The sequence below is a fragment of the Epinephelus moara genome, chromosome 12 (assembly GCF_006386435.1).
Source record: "Epinephelus moara isolate mb chromosome 12, YSFRI_EMoa_1.0, whole genome shotgun sequence".
NCBI lineage: Eukaryota > Metazoa > Chordata > Actinopteri > Perciformes > Serranidae > Epinephelus > Epinephelus moara.
Window position 1 is genome coordinate 40,766,131 of NC_065517.1, and position 18,185 is coordinate 40,784,315.

The 18,185-nt window shown below is 41.9% G+C and overlaps 1 protein-coding gene across 2 annotated transcripts in view; it reads left to right on the forward strand.

Moving 5' to 3' along the window:
• Window positions 1–18,185, forward strand: part of ppp2r5cb (protein phosphatase 2, regulatory subunit B', gamma b) — a 45,130-nt gene that overhangs the window by 1,534 nt on the left and 25,411 nt on the right. The window contains exon 3 of one of the 2 annotated variants that reach the window (XM_050057469.1): window positions 7,369–7,534. In XM_050057469.1, the coding sequence (XP_049913426.1) occupies window positions 7,369–7,534 (166 nt within the window). The remainder of the gene's footprint in view (window positions 1–7,368; window positions 7,535–18,185) is intronic. The other variant, XM_050057471.1, reaches the window with a different exon arrangement.

The window sequence follows — 18,185 nt, forward strand, 5'->3', positions numbered from 1 at the left end:
GAATACACACATAAACACACACCAGTCAGGGTTCAGTATGTGTTGGGTTGTTTATTGTCTTCTGTGCCTCCCTGAGCACAGATTCCTCATATAGAGGCTGAAAAAGTAGGCTTGCAATGGCATCAGATTTTCTGTCTCAGAAAATATCGTGGTATCATGGTAGTACAAAATGTGTATTATTATCATTCAGAATGACCTTAAAGGAATCTTAATGGAAGGGTTATTTGTGGTTGAATTTAGTCTTTAGCTGTGGAAGGGTTATTTGTGGTTGAATTTAGTCTTTAGCTGTGTTGACAGGTCTCCATTCCATACCTGAACTCCATACTGGATCACACTCTCTAAAATCGTGTGGTAAAATAAAAACATGTGTTTACTGCTGACACCATAAAGTCGAAGCCTTCTCAGAAAGCACGTCCTCTGCTGTAGCGTACACCAGAGGTTGTCAACGTGTGTGTCCCATACGAGGGAGCTGTCAGTGTGAACACCACAGTGTTTATAGGGAGCAGCCTGATTTATGGGTCCATTGTGTGTGAGCACTATGTATCAGGGTCCATTGCTGTCCTCTGCAGCGATGTGTGGGAACGTCTGTGCATAATGATGCTCGGATGGGATACGATCCTGCCCTGAGATCGGTAAACTATCCTGAGCATGGAGGAAGGTCTTGATGATTAAGTATTATATCACAATATATTTTATCATCTGACAGAATAGTTTTAGATACAGTTATTAATCACTGATAGACTCATCTGCCTGAGGTGTCCCACAGAGCGCCTCAGCCGGAGGACCACAGGAGGTCATTCCTGCCTGTGGCCTTCCAACTTTACAGCTCCTCCATAAGACTGTCAGACACATTGAGTCAACAGACTGGCACTTGGACTTAATTTACCTGTCAGCAGTTATGATTACATAATTTATTTATGATATTTCAACTGCAACAGGGACTTAACGGCCTAATAAATATTTGTAACACTCTTAAGTGAACAATAATTGATGCAATAATTCAGCTGCAGCACTCTGTGCAGTTATTCAACGGTGCAGTATTCTTCAGCATTCTTATTTGTTCTCACCAACAACACCACTCTCTTAAATGTATATTTAACATATGTTGCACATATTGTTTATACTTATTATTATTATTCCTACTGATGTATATATTGTGTTGTACATTGTGGCGTTATACAGGTATTTTTATATTTCTAAACCTTACATACTAGTTTTATACTTTGTAACATAGCATAAGGCATATTTTCAGATTTGTTGCACATTTTACATTCTCTGCACATTATGCATATATTATATTTTTAGATATACATACTAGTGTTACCATTGTAGCTTAATGCATCTATTTTATTTTTACATATTTCATACTTTATACCTATTTTTACCTCTAATATTCTCATCAGAGCGACTGTAATGTAACATAATTCCTCCCAGGGATCAGTAAAGTGTTTCTGATTCTGATCACACATGAATCTCAGGTTATAAATAGGATATACCTGTGTTATATCTGAAATACCTGTGCAAAAATAATGCAGTGCACCTCAATAGCCCCCACTGTTTATTACAGCTGCAATCAAAGATTATTATTATTATTATTATTATTGTTGATTAATCTGTCATCTGTTTTCTTGATTAATTGATTAGTTGTTCGGTCTGTCTACAACTCATTGATAGTCAGTAGGGCCCGACCTAAAAAAAATCCGATAACCGATATATCGGCCGATTAAATTTTTACGTTTTTCAATTTAAAAAACCCCGAAATACCTGCTTTTGATGGCTTGAATATAGTTCAGACATTCGTTAAAAAGATATAAATTGAAGGAAGAACATTTTACTATTTTCAAATACTTTTATTATCAGAAATTGTGTGGAACAAGCAGCATATCAACAATTTGAACACAAAATAAATCAAAAATATGATGTGCAAAAAGGCAGTAAACATCTGGGAAATAAAATAATCATGCAAAGTCTATATGAATTAAGACATTCACATGTATGTTCACAGAACCAGAGTTCTTCTTATTATTGCCAATTTAACAGAGGTAGGTTATAGTGCAGAAAGTAACACAAGGACATCATATTAGTGATGAAAATATAAGTGTTAGGGCCGTAACAGTACATGTATTTGTGTCGAACCGTTCGGTACGCGACTTTTGGTTCGGCACGACCCTGTACCGAATTATTGGGCGCAGGATATTATTTTATTTTATTTGGTTTTATTTTAATTCTGTTTTTGCGAGCCGAACCATTTAAAATATCTAGTTCCCCGACGGACATAATTGAGTGACGGACCGAGTCCGACCGTAAATCTCCGCTTTCACTTTGTGCAGCGCATTCTCGCATTTTGACAACATGGCAAGTGAGCCTGACGAACCTGAAGACCCACCCGCAAACCTTAAGTCCTCCGTTTGGGAACACTTTGGTTTCAGGGTAAAATACGAAGATGGAAATAAACAAGTTGACAAGACAAAAGCAGTGTGCCGACACTGCAGAACAGCGGTCGGGTATGTACTTGGAAACACGTCTAACATGCTAACGCATCTAAAGCGACACCACCCGAGTTTGAACGTTAACCGGCACGACTAGAAAAAGCAATCTGGTGCAAACTACGATATCGTCGTCGTTTAAAAAGAAAGAGCGTTTCCCTGACCATCGCGCTAAAGAAATAACCAACGCCATTGGAGTTGAGTAAAATTGTTTAAGCTGCACTTTAGATATAAGCATGTTTTGTTTACTGCACTTTAACAAAGTGGGAAAGCTAAGTAAGTTCCTAGTAAAACTGAATCTGAGCAGGCTTTAAAGCTGACCAGCTGCACTATACTTTTTATTTTAATTGAGTAAAACTGTTAAAGCAGAAATGTATATTTATATTTTTCATTTAAAAAATGTGTTAAAAAAACAGCAGGATTTTATTTTTCACTTTTATATTTCTATTTTCATTCAAACAATGTGAAAAAGCAGGAGTTTATATATATTTGTTTCATTCAAAAATTGTGTAAAAAGAGTTAACTGCTGTGGTGGTATGTTTTAATAAGGTTACCAATAAGTAAAAGATATTTAATAGTTGTCTATTTTTTTCATTACTGTACCGAAAAAAACCGAACCGTGACTTGTGTACCGAGGTACGTACCGAACCGAGATTTTTGTGTACCGTTACACCCCTAATAAGTGTTAACATCTGGCTATAATCGGTCGATTAAATTGGCCAGCAGATAATTCGGTTGGCCCTAATATTCAGTTTACTGTCATAGACAAGAAAAGAAACAAGAAAATATTCAGATTCAAGTATCTGGAATCAAAAGAATTAGATTTTTTTCCCTTAAGAAATTACTTAAACCAAGTTATTGATTATCAAAGTAGCTGACAGCTAATTTATTAATCATTGCGACGCACCTATTTACAGAGCTTGCGATGTGTATTTTCATTGAAACAGTGAGTGTGGTTTTCATACAACGTCGGTTATGTTGAGACATGGTTGAGTGGACTCACTTCTGTTGTAAAGTGCTGGGCCCTGTTTACTCGTATGAAACAAGCAGGGAGGTGGATCATGTGTCATATAGTAAGGCAAGCTCTCACATGGAGGACAGAAAACTCCTGTGGTGTAGAAGAAGAAAATCCCGCCTGATTTGGGCCTCTATGAGCGTTTTTTTAAGTGGCACCAGACAAGTTAAGGTTTTATTGTATAGCAAGTAACTGGGGTTCTTGACACTTCAATCTCAGCTTTTCCCATCTTTATGATATATAACAGCCATCAAGATTTGTTTACAATGTGTGTATGAATAATGTAAAGTTCAGATCATGGTGAAATGTGTCTACTCATGATGCTTTGTTGCAGATATAATCCTGATGTTTAGGTATTTGATGCTTGGTTGAGAAGCCAGTGGTGCAAAACTACCATCAGTGTGACTCCTAAAGTTATAAACTCTCCAAATCCTTTCTGATACTGCTGCTAATTACAGTGAACAGTAATTTGCGATATGCAGTTAAAATGGTGAAAGCAGTGTTGTAAATGCATGCAATCATCCAGGGGACAGAGAAAATGACTTTGATGACTTTATATTAAGATAATCAGAATTATAAAGCTGATAACTGAGCAAGTCATTAAGTTCAGATCGCACTATGTTTCACAGAGTGTGATCCTATTGGTGTTATTTTTATGTGAGACCCAGCTTAATGTGAGGTATTCAGTGTAGCTCTAAGGAGTCTAAAAAGTCCTTATCATACATGTAATGCCCAGTTCAGACCAAAGATTTGCAACAAGACGAAACTGTTTAAGAACGGTGCAGAGAAAAGTTGCAGCGGTATGAACTGGCAGGTTTCTCAAACATTGCAGAACAGAGCATTGCAAGTAGTTGCCTGTTTCAATTCGTCTCTTTGCAAATCTTTGGTCTGAACTGAGCATTGGCCACACAAATAAACAGTGTTCAATCTGACGAGGAGACTCGTTTTTAATCAACAAAATGATTGGTGCCTCAGAAATTAATCGACACCTCCGTCATAAACTTGTATCAAAAATTAATGCACCAATCACATAACCTGCCAGGACGACACAGTTGCAGTAGCCCTTGACTTTTTTGCTTACATCTGGATTGCATCACATCTGGAAAAGCCAAATCCAGCCGACGTCACAAACTGTTAAACATTATGGTGGTCCTGACTCCTGTAATAGCAGAGGCATCTGGTGTGCATCATTACAGTGTCACAGTGTTACGCTGCATGGTCATGATCTGTGTTTGTACAGTAGCATGAAGGCATCCAATAGGACCAGGCGCACTGTGTGGTTTCAACACTGTTCTCATGATTTTTTCAAGATAAAATGCATAATGTTAACGAATTTACAAGCAACAGATTTAAGTCAAACGTCTTCCATGACCTCTTCAGTCAACATATATAAACATCACTGAACCATCATGGAAAGATTTCAACCTTCATTCTTCAAAGAACCGGAGGCTTTTCCTTCTCACTGGAAGGTAAAATCCTTGGTGCACCCGTTTCAGGGCTGCTCTGACAGCTGACATCTGTCGGTGCAGCCAAATGTAGTCCTCCTCTTTACAGGACATTTAATATTCATATTGTGAGGGCTGTTGACCACCTGTTCGTGTTTTAGTGGCTGCTGTAATACACAGTCTGGTGCACACTGCAAGGCTTTAAGAAGTTATAGCTCCCCATTTTAAAACCCATTTACGACAAGACTGTATATTTGATTTAAAGGCCACTTAAAAGCTCGGGTAGGCAGAATTCTTGACGGCAGAACTCCTCCTGCAGTGCTCCCCTCTCTGTCTCAAGCCCCTCCCATCAGTTGATCTCAGGCATATGCTCGCTCTTTATACAGTAACCCAGCGCTTCCCATACCTAGATTTATGTAATCTTATGTCACTGTAGAGTTGCCTGTAGCACTTTCCGCTCAGGCCCCTCGTTGCCCTGCTCTCTCTATTTGTTAATCAGACCACAGATGAGACAAGGACAAGATAATCCAGCCCACGGTCTCTCTGACTCGCTCCGTGCCGCTGTGGACTGCTTCCCTGGGAGGAGAACGCACAGCAGCTCGGGAAATGGACTCTCACTTGGTGGCTGTAGTGGCTTGAATTTGGCCAGTGCAACCCCCCCCCAGTGCTGGGTGTCACAGCAGCGCCAGGTCTGACGTGTGTGACAGTAGCAACAGACAGTTCCTGATCAGACAGGCAGTCTGGGCTGTCTGGTCCCCAGGAGCTGGGGGTTAGCGCTGGCTGAGTTCAGATTGCTGCAGCTACATCCCTGGAGCTGCTGCCGGCTCTCCTCCCAGCAAGCTGGTCTGTAGCATTGGGGAGAGGTGGTGGCCACACGGTGATTTTAGGCTCTAGCTAATGTTAGCTACATTAACATGAACTTGAAGCTGCAGCTGTGAGCCTTTCACTCCTGTAGCAAAAGGCTAAACTGTTAGCAACATTTTCTCTCCATCTCTGAAACGCGTCGCCAATATTGACGTGTTTTATTTTGTTTATTGTGAGATTATTTTTTTTTCTTTGGGTTGCTCTGCAGTGTTGGCAGTTGGTGCCAGTGTTGAAGTAGCAACTTTCTTTGCAGAGCTCTCTGCTGTTGTGTCAGACTTACACTAAATGGTACACGCATCTGCATTTGTAGAGAAGCCAATAGGAACGCCCTCTCTGAAGTGACTTGTGATTGGCCACAGTGTTCCATCATAGCCTAAAAACAGATCCAAGTAGATGTGAAAGAGTCTAGTTTCCTCTCGGTGCTCTTAAATTACAATATGCTCAAATGTTATGATGGGATTTTTGCCCAACGATGCCAAAATAAAACCACCTACCTTTATCTTGCATGGATTCCCCGAACCATGTTTTGTTCTGCTTTGTTAATTAGCTGCGAATTTAGAAAGATATCCCTCCACTATCAACCCTCTCAGGGCTTGAAATTAACTTTTTTACAAGGTAGCACTGACCAGCAAAATTTTGGGAGCACCTACTGTAATGAAAGACGCACCAACAGTGTAATCGATCTTTATTTTATTGCAACAAAAAGTCGACATTATACTGTGTACATTACAGGGTTTGAGACCGCAGGAAATGTTTATAACGCATAGAAAGTGAGAAGGTACATTCAAAGTATTACATTAAAAAATCCTAGATGACAGATACGACTTTGGCTCAAGAATCTAAGAGTTAATTTGTGTCTTTGCACTACATGAATATGTAATCTAGTTCCCTGTAGCGGCCAGCTCGGCTTTATTTCCCACCCTACCAGACAGCTTGCGAGTGGCCCAGCTCTTAAGCTCCCGTCTTACAGCGCCGCAGACTGTGACCAACTCTATCTGGGTCTTAACTGACTTTAATAATTCCCCCGAGACTCCGACTGACACGGCTCCACAGCTGCATGTGGCGAAGTAAGCTGTGCGCCATCAGGTGTGTGCTGATGAATGGATCGCGGCGGGCAGGTGGGACCAGCTGTGAGAAACTTGCCACGTTCACTTGATCCCACACCGGGATTATATCCTGCCCTACTAACCCTTGTTTTTTTATAAGTCCCCTGAGACACAGCTGGGTGGGTTGGTGCGTGGATAAAGAAGCCATGACGGTTTGTTTTGTCCATGTGAACTTGCAGCGTCCCCAGATAAATGTACTGTTATATATATGGTGTCTGTACATTTGGTAAAGTGTGGTTTATGACCTTGGTTACACAACGCAAGTCGCTGCCTTGTTAAGGAAACAGGTGACACACTGTATATAATTAAAATGTCCCGTCTAGTGTATGGCAGTCACACACTTTTATCAGATTCCTCAAGAGGTGCTTGCACTCTGTTTCACACCCCGTGCACCACATGTTCTTGCACTACCTCGTGTCACTAATGTTTTTTTTTTTTTCCTCTTGTTTCAGCAGAGCTCGAACAGGAAGGCCAGCAACAGTGCTCCTCCCACCACTCAGCTGCTGAAGGGGAAGCAGCCAGGTTCGCAGACACCTGTCAAAAAGGACAAGAGGCAGAGCTCCTCTCGTTTCAGCTTGAGCAACAACAGGGAGCTGCAGAAGCTGCCTGCTTTTAAAGGTATTTACTGATATGATCACTGAATGCTGCCATCTAATGACATAATTTCCTACCCACCCAGTGCTCTGGGTTTTGGATTTGTAGCATGAACATACATACACAAGCACTTTTACTCGAGCTCCTCCTCCAGGCTGGAGGGTTTTGTAATTTGTTGTGGAATTGGGGACAATTTTCCTTTTTTGTTTTTGCCAAAATAATGAATTTAAAATGTTTTTCATTCAAGACTCAGGAAATCACCCAGAAGCCATACACAGAGCAGAATTTTCCTTTAAGCAACTGGGGTAAGAAATCCCTGTAATCTTGACACAGATAAATGCAGGCCTCGCAGACGTGCATGCTTACAAGCACACACACGGTTATTTTCCCTCCACGCCGACACATCTATGAAGATCCCCTGCTGCATCACCGCTCATTGTACTACCAAGCTGAGCATGACATTATGCAATACGTGGAAACAAACAGAGGACGTACATGGCATGGACTTTGCGCTGGATTTAGCCCAAGCGTCTATATTTAGTGGTAATCCAGAGATAAAGCTTTAATTCCATGGTCCTTGTGTTTCTCGATGATGCCAGTGACCGGCAGTGTCTGCCAGGCGTCCTGCTAGTCCTCTCTTCCTCCTCCGTTGGAGAAGAGAATTCGGCAGATGTATATTGACGTGTACTTTAATTTCTAAACTCAGTGCCGGTGCTAAACCAGATGGAAACTAAGGAGTGGGCACCGCCGATAGGCCTCCAGGCGCACTAGCTATGCATGTGTCTGTGAATGCATGCATGGATACACACAACAGTGTTGTCCTCTGCCGTCTCCCAGCACAATAATTATATAACCTGGCGGTGTGCTGGAAACAAACAGCTATAAATGTATTACAGGTCAACAAGTTCACATGCTTTAAACATTTTTAAAGAAACCTATGTTGCAGATGAAAGTGGAAATAAGATTGAAAGCAAGTCAGTTACACTATACAGCTTAATAAGTAACGTAGTTGGGAAGTTTGGATTTTGTGGGTTTTGCTTGGCAGTGTAACAGATGGGACAGACAGAATTAACCATCTCCTATCAGAGACAGATATATATATATCTATATTTTTGAGTTAATTTGACAGTGACAAGTCTACGGGGCTGTTGTGACCTGAATTGTGCTGACTTTAATCTCACTGTTTCATACGTGGCAACGAGTCTGTCCAGAAAGACTTGGACACTGCATGTTGTGTGCAGTCTAACATCGTCACTGTATCTGAATTGGAAACGATGACATGAATGTGGGAACTACATGGGTGTATTTGAAAACAGCTTTGACTGTATGATTTGGGCTTTGGTCTGCAGGCAGTCTGCGTTTTAGACTACTTAAAAAAGGCTTTTGTAAAACTCCGCTCAGGAGGAAGATGTTCAGAAACTCAGTTTTCAGTGTTGACTTGCAGACAGGGAAAACAGATTTTGGCTTGAGGCATCAGAGTGTGTGTCGTTATCTCCTTTATGAGGCGTCAGAAATGAGGCAGCATTTTGTGCAGTGGTGGACGTGAGCATAGTAGTGCCGGGTCTAACCTCACTAACGGGACTTTTTACAGGTTTATAACATAAATGCAGGGTTTCCTACACTTTCATTTATTTGTGGCGGCCTGCCATGATTACATCTGCTGCCACGTATTGATTATCTATTTTTGGAATTGGACTATGCATTATTGAAATATATGTACCGTTCAGTTATTCATTGCACCACTCTCAGAGTGCAGAGCGTACTGTGTGGACAGACGGAGCAGCAGACTGTGTGAGGCAGTGAACGTGAAACGTAATTGTTCGTAGAGCTGGGGCTAAAAGTTTGCATTCTGCAGCAGCTCAGCGTGTCTACAGGTCCCTAAAAAAGTGTTAAAATGTCTTACAACAATAAGGCCTTATATTATATTTGAATTTGTGAGGTCTTTATTACAAACATTTTAACTGTTTTCATTAATCCATTTTTTAATTTCTTATTGTGAAAATGAGTGAAGCCTTTCAATGTAAAAGTCCACATTTCCAATACTTGCACTTACCTGTTGGCAAAATGTAGATTGACTTAACTCACTCTAATAACTATATTTCTACATAACACCACATATATATACTACTTGCATGCAATGCTTAGCTGCAGTGCTTAGATAAGTAAAACATAATTTGTCCAAAAATCTGTCCTAAATTTGTTTAAAAGGTGCCGTGATCAGAACGACTTATCAATTATCCACCCTGTGAATCAAACTCCACAAACTGCTGCTGAGATAAAAAATGATTCATGAAGTTTGGCCTGCGCTGCGTTCGCAGACCTGCAAAAAAGTTTGGGGGAAAAGAAAAAAGTTGAGGAACAGAGGTATCAAAATGCAAAGTGGTGGTCACTGCTCCAGGTAGCATCAGCCAACATCTTCTAACTCTTCTTCTTTGAATGGCTTTAGAGTTATGGTTATGTCGGCACCTGTTGGTTTGGCATGCTCCTTTTTCACTTTTTCATTTGGATTTTTTATTTTAAAACGAAGGGGGGGGGGGGGGGGGGCAGTTTCAAAATTGTCCTTGTCCTTGTGGACAGGGCCGTAGATATACCAACTCCTCATTTACAGAGACAGGAGTCCTGTGAATTAAAACCTAACATAACAACCTGTTGTTGACACAGAATTCGGTGTTACTCAGTAAAATAAAGGCCTTGATATGATTTTATTTGTTCTTCAGAAAAAGAGTGCCCTTCCTCCTCGCTCTTAAAGTCAGTATACCCTACTTGCAGTGAGCACCTTGCTAAAACACAGTGGAGCAAAGGCTGCATTTCCTCTTCAGAGAGAATTTACAAATGTTATTTCTCTCTTTGAAAGATTTGGCTGAGAGGACAACGTGGAGTTTCGATCTGTGACAAAAGGCGACATCATGTTTGTGTTATTGTGCGCCATTTGTTCACCCTTCAGTCTTTTGTGTGAGATTAGAATTAATGGACACAAAGAAGTTTGTTCTACCATTAAAATATCTCTGTATCTTAATCTAGGTTAGCCATTACCCTTGTGCTGTGTCAAGAAAGCATTAAGCGTAACTTAATTTATGATAAAAGCCGCTCGCTTCTCACACCCCAATGGGAGCTTTGATAACACTCTGCAAAATATTATCCCACAGTGGCCTGGTAGATGTTATCACTTAGTCCTGTCCAAACAGGCTCCTCGCTTGGCCTGTTTTCATTCCAGGCATGTTCACCACCTCCTGATGGAAACACATGTCTGAGAGCCTGTCCTGTGGAGCCACGGGGCCGAGACTGAAAACCCTGACCAGCAGGCCTTTCCCATGAACTCACCTCAAGCCTCAGTGTGCTTGTTGTGTCTCTAGAGTACAATTTAACCGTCCCAGCGTTCAGTGGAACAGCAGTTAAATGTTTCCTGTTTAAGACTTTTCATGATAAGCTTGTTTTATAAGAACAGAAATTGAGAAATGTGTTTCGGATAAAAGATCTTTCTGCGTACGGCTTGTAAACTGGTGATGAACGCTCTAAAGGCCTGTTTATTTCATAGTGGTTTCGTTTCGAGCGTAAACATACCTGCCAAAAAGCACAGAACAACAGTTGTTGCCTCTGTATGTGTCCTCTTTCAGAGCAGACGCTGTCCTGCATGAAGCAGCTGTCTAGTAGGGTTTGTCGCCATCTGCTGGCTAGAGTATCAAATCTTTGAGTTGGTATAATGTTGCTGAGCTGGAGCAAACATTACAGTTGCCAGGATTTCATGTGACCATATCCTGATATTTTAGCAATGCTTCAGGAGAAACAAAACCACTGATTCTTATCAATGAATCGCAGTGTTTATATTGCGGTTTAGTTTTTGCAGATAAAGGCATATTGTCTGTGTTAACATTTAACCATTTTTCCACTGCTTGATATAGTCTTTCCTTTGTGTATACCAGAATAAATATCTAACCGTTGTACTGGTACATTATACTGTATATCTAATCTTCTTCATTCTGCAGGAAGACCAGTCTCTGGCTTGTAATAGCATGATGAGAAATATGACACATTTCCTGTGTTCCACCAAAATATACAACTGTCCTCAGCTGTTGATGTATTCCAGACGTGTTCTCCACTTAGGGAAGAGAGAGATGAAAATATAGTTTCACAGTGGGTTTAAATTTGAAGGAACAGTAAAGGAAACAATCCACATGTAACATCATTTACTGTTCAAACAGTGTCTAAAATAAGGTGTGCTTCAGACTGAGTGTACTATAGTGTTTGCCTGTGTGTCTCATACATGCTTGAGGTTTTTACGTTAGGTAGAGTCAAACGTTAATCCCGTCTTCGTAAAGTTCTTTGCGTGCTGTCTTGTGTGTTGCTAACAGCCAGGTTAGGACTCAAACTTCAAGTTTTAGTGTGCCTGGCAGGGTAGAAAAGTTCAAAGTGGCACTGGAAGCAGGTGTTTGTAATACTTTTTTCCTGCATTTTGGACAGACACTTAATGCAGGATGCCAAAGACCAAGGCTGGTGTCAGGGAAGGGTTTCCTCTGCCACTCCTGCAGGTGGTACAGGAAGAGACTCCCATACCTCCTCGTGAGAGAGACTTCCCTGGTCAAACATCTGACGTTAAAACCTCCCCACAAAAAACACAACGCAGGAGCTGTGATCAGGCTGATAGGCCTTAACTACCTTGCAATGGTTCGGCATTACTCTGCTCTCATACAATACTCTCTCTCATACAAGCTATTTTAGGAAACAGCCTTGAGTCAGTAAAGAAATGCTAATGTTGAAGTAATAATAATGTTGAAGTAATAATTAATAGAAAAGTGTCTCCACTGCTAACACATTATGTGGTTGACCTGCAGAGGAAAGTAGAGCACGTTAGAGAGTCATCCAATCTGACTTTATAGCATCCTATGATAACAACTTATGGCATAATGTTGACTTTATTATGGTATGTGTAAACTGTAATTGATGTATAGTTAGAAACAGAAACACACATAGAGACAGAAAACCACTCACCATTAATTACAACCAACATAAGTAACTTTTTGAATTATGATGAAGTGTTTCAGTGGTAGTGTTTCTATTGAGTGTATATTTAGCTTACAGCTACAGGTGTTCCCACTTAGCATGTACAGCATTTGTGATTACCTGTGTCCCTAAATAATATCAGTATATTGCAGCCAAGAATCTGAGCTGTTTCTCCCTCTGTATTTTAAGTCTCATTGTGAGAGTAATACAGAGCAGCCACAATGAACGTGACAACTCTAATACCTTTGTCAACTGAAACTAAAGCCTAGTTCACATTACACGATTTTCACCCTGATTTTGCGTCGCGGAGACTATCGTAATCTTTTGAGTGTTCATACCTGGTGACGTGTGTTTCTGTCAACCGGAGTCTCACCAACTGCGTTACGACCTGTGTGTGCACACCACAAGATTTCTCCACCGAGCCCTCACCGACAGAGCCCCAGATAACACGGTGACGTCACATCGTAAAGGCATGGCTATTCTTTCCAGTGTTGAATCAGATCTGCCTCCAGGGCCTGGGTCCAAACACAACACGCTCCCTGTGATCCTGTGGACGCCGCCATTGTTGTTGTTGCTTGCCGGCTTGACTCAGTGTTGCCAGATCTTGGGAGAGAAACAAGCAACCAGGGCTATGGAAACAAGCCCAAAAGAAGCAACTAGATCTGGCAACCCTGCGGCTTGACCTCCTCACATTTCTTCCGTCCTCCTGCGTGCTGACATGAGACGTATCCCGCCTCTCATTGGCTGATGCTCTTTGTCAGTCGTGTCAGACTTCTCCAGTTTTCTAGCATGCCAGATATCCAGTCCCAGTCACAGACGAGGGGGCGACTTGCTCGTAGGCTTGTTCACACATGAGGACTCGTCGTGGCAGACTATCTGCCGACTCACCTCCGACCCAAGGTGGCTCTCAAGATCCTCTGCGACGTCAAAACCACGGTGAAAATCGTGTAATGTGAACTAGGCTCAACGCGTGTATGAAGGTTTTTAAATGCGAGAAAACCTATTAGGAATAGGTGATACACTGCTTTTCCATTGCCACGGCTCTACAGCAGAGGAGTATGCTGTTTGTTTTTTCTGGTGCATCACTTCTAGTGTAGAAATTTTGATTGTCGTGTGAGTGCTGCTTGGACAGACACAGACAGTATATTGTGGCGGTGTGTCATTGCATTGGTTAGCAAAGGGAATAAAATTGGCGCATCCACTCAGGTGTTGTATTTCCATCACTGCCAGTTGAAGCAGATCGGAGCTGGAGACGTTAAATACCCATGACAACTACACAGTCATTTATACTGGGAGTGAATGCCGATTGTGGCCTTTCCCATTAAATACAAAAGCCAGATGTTGGTGGGCTTTTTGTCCAGTGGGAAAAAGGGCTTAATGGGCTTTTCTTTTGGCACTTACGGCCCCTCTGATTTGCGCTGGCCGATCTGATTTGGGCCGAGCTGCACCTGAGGCGGACCATCTCCAGAGTCGGGCTAAAGGCACGCTCGACCGCCTCCAAGTGGGTAGCAGTGACGTCTTGCCGACTGTAGCCAACTCCTGACGCAAGACTCAACTCTCGTCTGACGTTTATAAAAATGTTTATCTCTCAGTATCATTGAAGCTTCTGACTGAATCTTTGTGGTACAAGTTTGGTTTCTCTCCCACGTCTATGTTTGTATGATGGACTTTTATTCTCAAGAATTTATAGGAAGTGAAATGTGTTTTTCAGCAAACTGGCATAGCTTTGTTATCCGCTATTCTTCAATCGAAACAAGTCTACCAATACTGCAGGGAGGAAGGGAACAAGCAGAAACAGTCAGCCACAGTGAGATGTTAGATGAAGAGCTGCAGACAACAGCAAACAGCTCACCTCCGACAGGTAAACTGCTATTACCTGCCGTGCTGTGTGATGGAAAAACCTGCAGCAAAATAATGAGGGACTTTAGCCGTAGATCAACCTGCTGCTTTTAAACATCATCGACTCAAGACGTGCATCATGAGTTAAAGACACACCTTTATGTGAGTCAAACCGAGCCGACACATGTGCACACAGAGGCCCTATAATTTGTATAGATCACTTTCTATAGGAGTGAGAGTGAGCAGATAAATGAGCATTGATTTGGATACTGACAGAGCTGCGTTTCTATCATTGGAAGCTGCTTAGGGGGAAAATTAAGTCAAGCTACTGTTAATAGAGCCTCAGCTGTGTTGATAGGTCTGTTTCTCCAAATAGATTTGAGCCTGAAGCGTTTTTTACAGCGAACCATGACATTGAACATCAGCAGATCTGTAACTGAACTGTGTATTTCAGGCCGACCTGCTGCTATCAGTGATGGATATAGAAACACAAGCGAGCACGCTCTCCGTCCCATCCAGGACCAGACTCATGATGCCTCACAAGTTCACTCTCTCGCCACCGCCAGAAATAAAAGCACGAGCCTGATGAATGTATGTGCCAGGGGAACATTTGGAGAGTGTTTGTAACAAGTGGGTGCGTTTAGCGTCGTCTTGGTCAGAACAACAGATCTTCTGATGGGAGGTTGCCCCATGACTAAGGAACAGAATGAGCCCTTTATACACTCAGACTAGAGCCTGCTGCTGAAATGCCCACTATTGTATAGATTAGGACCAGCCAGACTTGATGCTGGAGCTCTGTCTGTACTGCTAAATTGAGTTTGGTGACCAGATCATTATGCTGGGAATGTGTTTGTTCCCATTTTTACAGTGTAGCCCAGTTTAAGAAAGTTCAAGCTCTTCTGTATCAGTCTAACCAGAAACCTGGGAGAGCTTATTTACAGAGAAGAACTGAGAAATCAGTTATTAGCGAGCATAAAATCTTTCCTTGCAAACTCTAGCCACCCCATACAACAGCTCATGTTACCCCTCTATCTGATGATCCTTAATTAACAGAGCAGCACCAATACACGTGAGAGCTCAATTCAGGATCATCCAGTCGCACAAGCTGCAGCCATAATGATATTTGAGATGACTCGTCCTCTGCATTCAGTCGTCAAACATACCATACCATTAAAACGACACCACTCAGCAGGAGACTAAACTATACTAGCAGACGGAAACACAACATACACATAAGGTGTCTCAGCCAAATGTGACTTCCCGACTTGAACCAGCACCTTCTGCACGTTCAAAGCAGAAGTACAGACCCGCAGGGAGGAGCTGCGTGACACTTTGTTGTGCATTTGTGCACACTCATTACATAGAGCAGCTGTAGATATAGTGGGTTCATGACCTAAAAACGCACTGCTTTGATTCTGTAGCTCTGGAAAAGTCCCTCAACTGTACTAAATGAAAGTGTATTTTTATCTAGACCAACGTTTCCAGCAACATCAGCTGCACAAAATGAACATAATTAGCAATAAATAATGATTTTGTGGCTTATTTTTGGCATGTAGAAAGATGGATATGAATTAGACTCTGTATGCAACAGAGCAGAACTTGACTTACCGACACAAATTTAGCAAATGATGAAAAACTAATCATGCATGTTAATAATTTACAGTAGTTTTCCACATGTTATGCTCCTTTTCTTTATAGCAAGCATAACAAAACAGGTATGCTCACAGTGTGGTTATGTCTCCATATGTTAGCTAACTAGCTAGCTAGCTAAATTTACATTGTTATTGCTGATTTGTGCACGACTGTCCTGCGTTTTGACATGTTACCGTGTTGCATCCCCCCGTTTGATTGCTTATGATGCCCAAAAGCCCAGTAGCAAAGTTGCTGCACTTGTTACTGCTCCTCTGACATGAGTACAGGCTATTAGGGCAGGAGTATCGATTGCTAACATTAGCCTACACCAGTGGTTCCCAGCTCTACCTTAGTCATTAGTTCTAGGTCCCACAATTCAATACATTCAGCCTCATACTTACATTTGGCATTGTTGTTCAGCTAGTTTGCTGTCTCTGCGAAGTAGCTGTCCATTACTCACTCACTCTACAGCAGGAAACAGCACTTCGGAATAAAAGCTCTGTGCTGGTAATTTACTGTAGTTAAAAGTAAAGTGTTTTTTTTTTTTTTACAAACTTGACACATTTGCGAATCACTTTCAGTCCATTAAGAATTGGCCCACGACCCACTTTAGGACTGCGACCTACCGGTTGGGAACCACTGGCCTACAAAGCGGCACTAGTGGCCTGGTTATGAAGCAGTGTTCTTTTTTTATTTGATGACTCGTTTGATTGATCGATAGGGCTGCAACGATTAGTCAACTAATGGATGACTAATCGACTATTAAAATAATCGGTGACTATTTTAGTAGTCGACTACTCGGTTTGAGTCATTTTTCATAGACGAGTACTATAAAAGTACCCAAAATACTCTTATTGCAGCTTCTTATGTTCAAATATTGGCAGCTTTTCACACTCTCCCATGACAGTGAACTAAAACCCTTTGGCGTGAGTACGAAACAAGACATTAGATGACATAATACAAGACATTAGATAACATAATTCTGGGGTCTGGGAGAGACAGACCGACATTTTTCAACAGGTCCGCGCGGACTAAAAGCGGACGTCCGCAAGCCCTGTGTGCGCAAAGCTCAGATTTTACGACCGCGCTGATTTTTACAGGAAACTACAACGCGGAAGTGTGCTCAACTATGGAAGCCCGAATGACTGCGGACATTCCTCACGGAGTCCCCTCAGATAGTGCGCCCGAGTCTGTGAGCACCTTAAATTAAAACCCTTGGCGCACACTGCAGCACAATCAAACAGATGCGCAACTCAGAGTGGCTCTGAGTGCGCTTGTGGCTCGTTGACGGGGTTAGTGTTGCATTTAAGGCCTCCCCCAAAAAAACGGGAAAAAAGCGCAGAAGCTTCGAATTTTTTTTTTCACAATCGAATCCCGTGCCATCGAACGAAGCTTCGAAGTTTTAGGGTCAGCCCTATATTTTAACACATTTTTCGATAAAATGATTAGCCAACTAATCGAAGAAATAATCGACAGATTAGTCGACAATGAAAATAATCGTTAATTTGAATTTGCTCAGCGAGTCACTCTGGCAATCAGGAATGATGCTCATTACTCATGCTGTTGGAGCCGAGCTGCACCAATCTCATCGGTGTATCTGATATAGGCGGGCCAGAGGCGAGCTAAACAGATGACGACAGCACTGTGACGGAATCAGTTAGTAAACATTGCAAGATGGCTACGGATGAACACCAGTTGTTTGAAACGGCTTTGGCCGCTACAATGAACGAGTTAGACTTGGCTTTTTCTCTAAAAGAGGAACAGAAGACGGTGCTCGAATCTTTCCTTTGCAAGAAGGACGTTTTTGCTGTTTTGCCGACCGGATACGGCAAGAGTCTAATCTACCAGTTAGCTCCGCTGGTAGCTAAGCTCTGGATACGTCACCCCGTGTATTGTTCTGATTGGTCGTAGTGTTATCCAATTGCGTGCAGTGATATTTTCAAATGCATGCTTGGTGCCGCCCCTCGAGTTGGGCCATTTTCATTACTCATAGCCAGACCCTAAATCTTTCTAGATTTGGGTCTGGATTTCCAGGCTAGCTCTATTGATTGATAGCATGAAACTTGAATTGTGAACGAATTGCAAGCGTCCTTGCTTATCTATCTCCGTCAGATAAATGGCAAATGTAATTGTGATAATACAGTTATTGCCATAGTCGAATTTGCTTATGTAAACGCCATTGATGACTTGAAGTGCCGCCCCATTT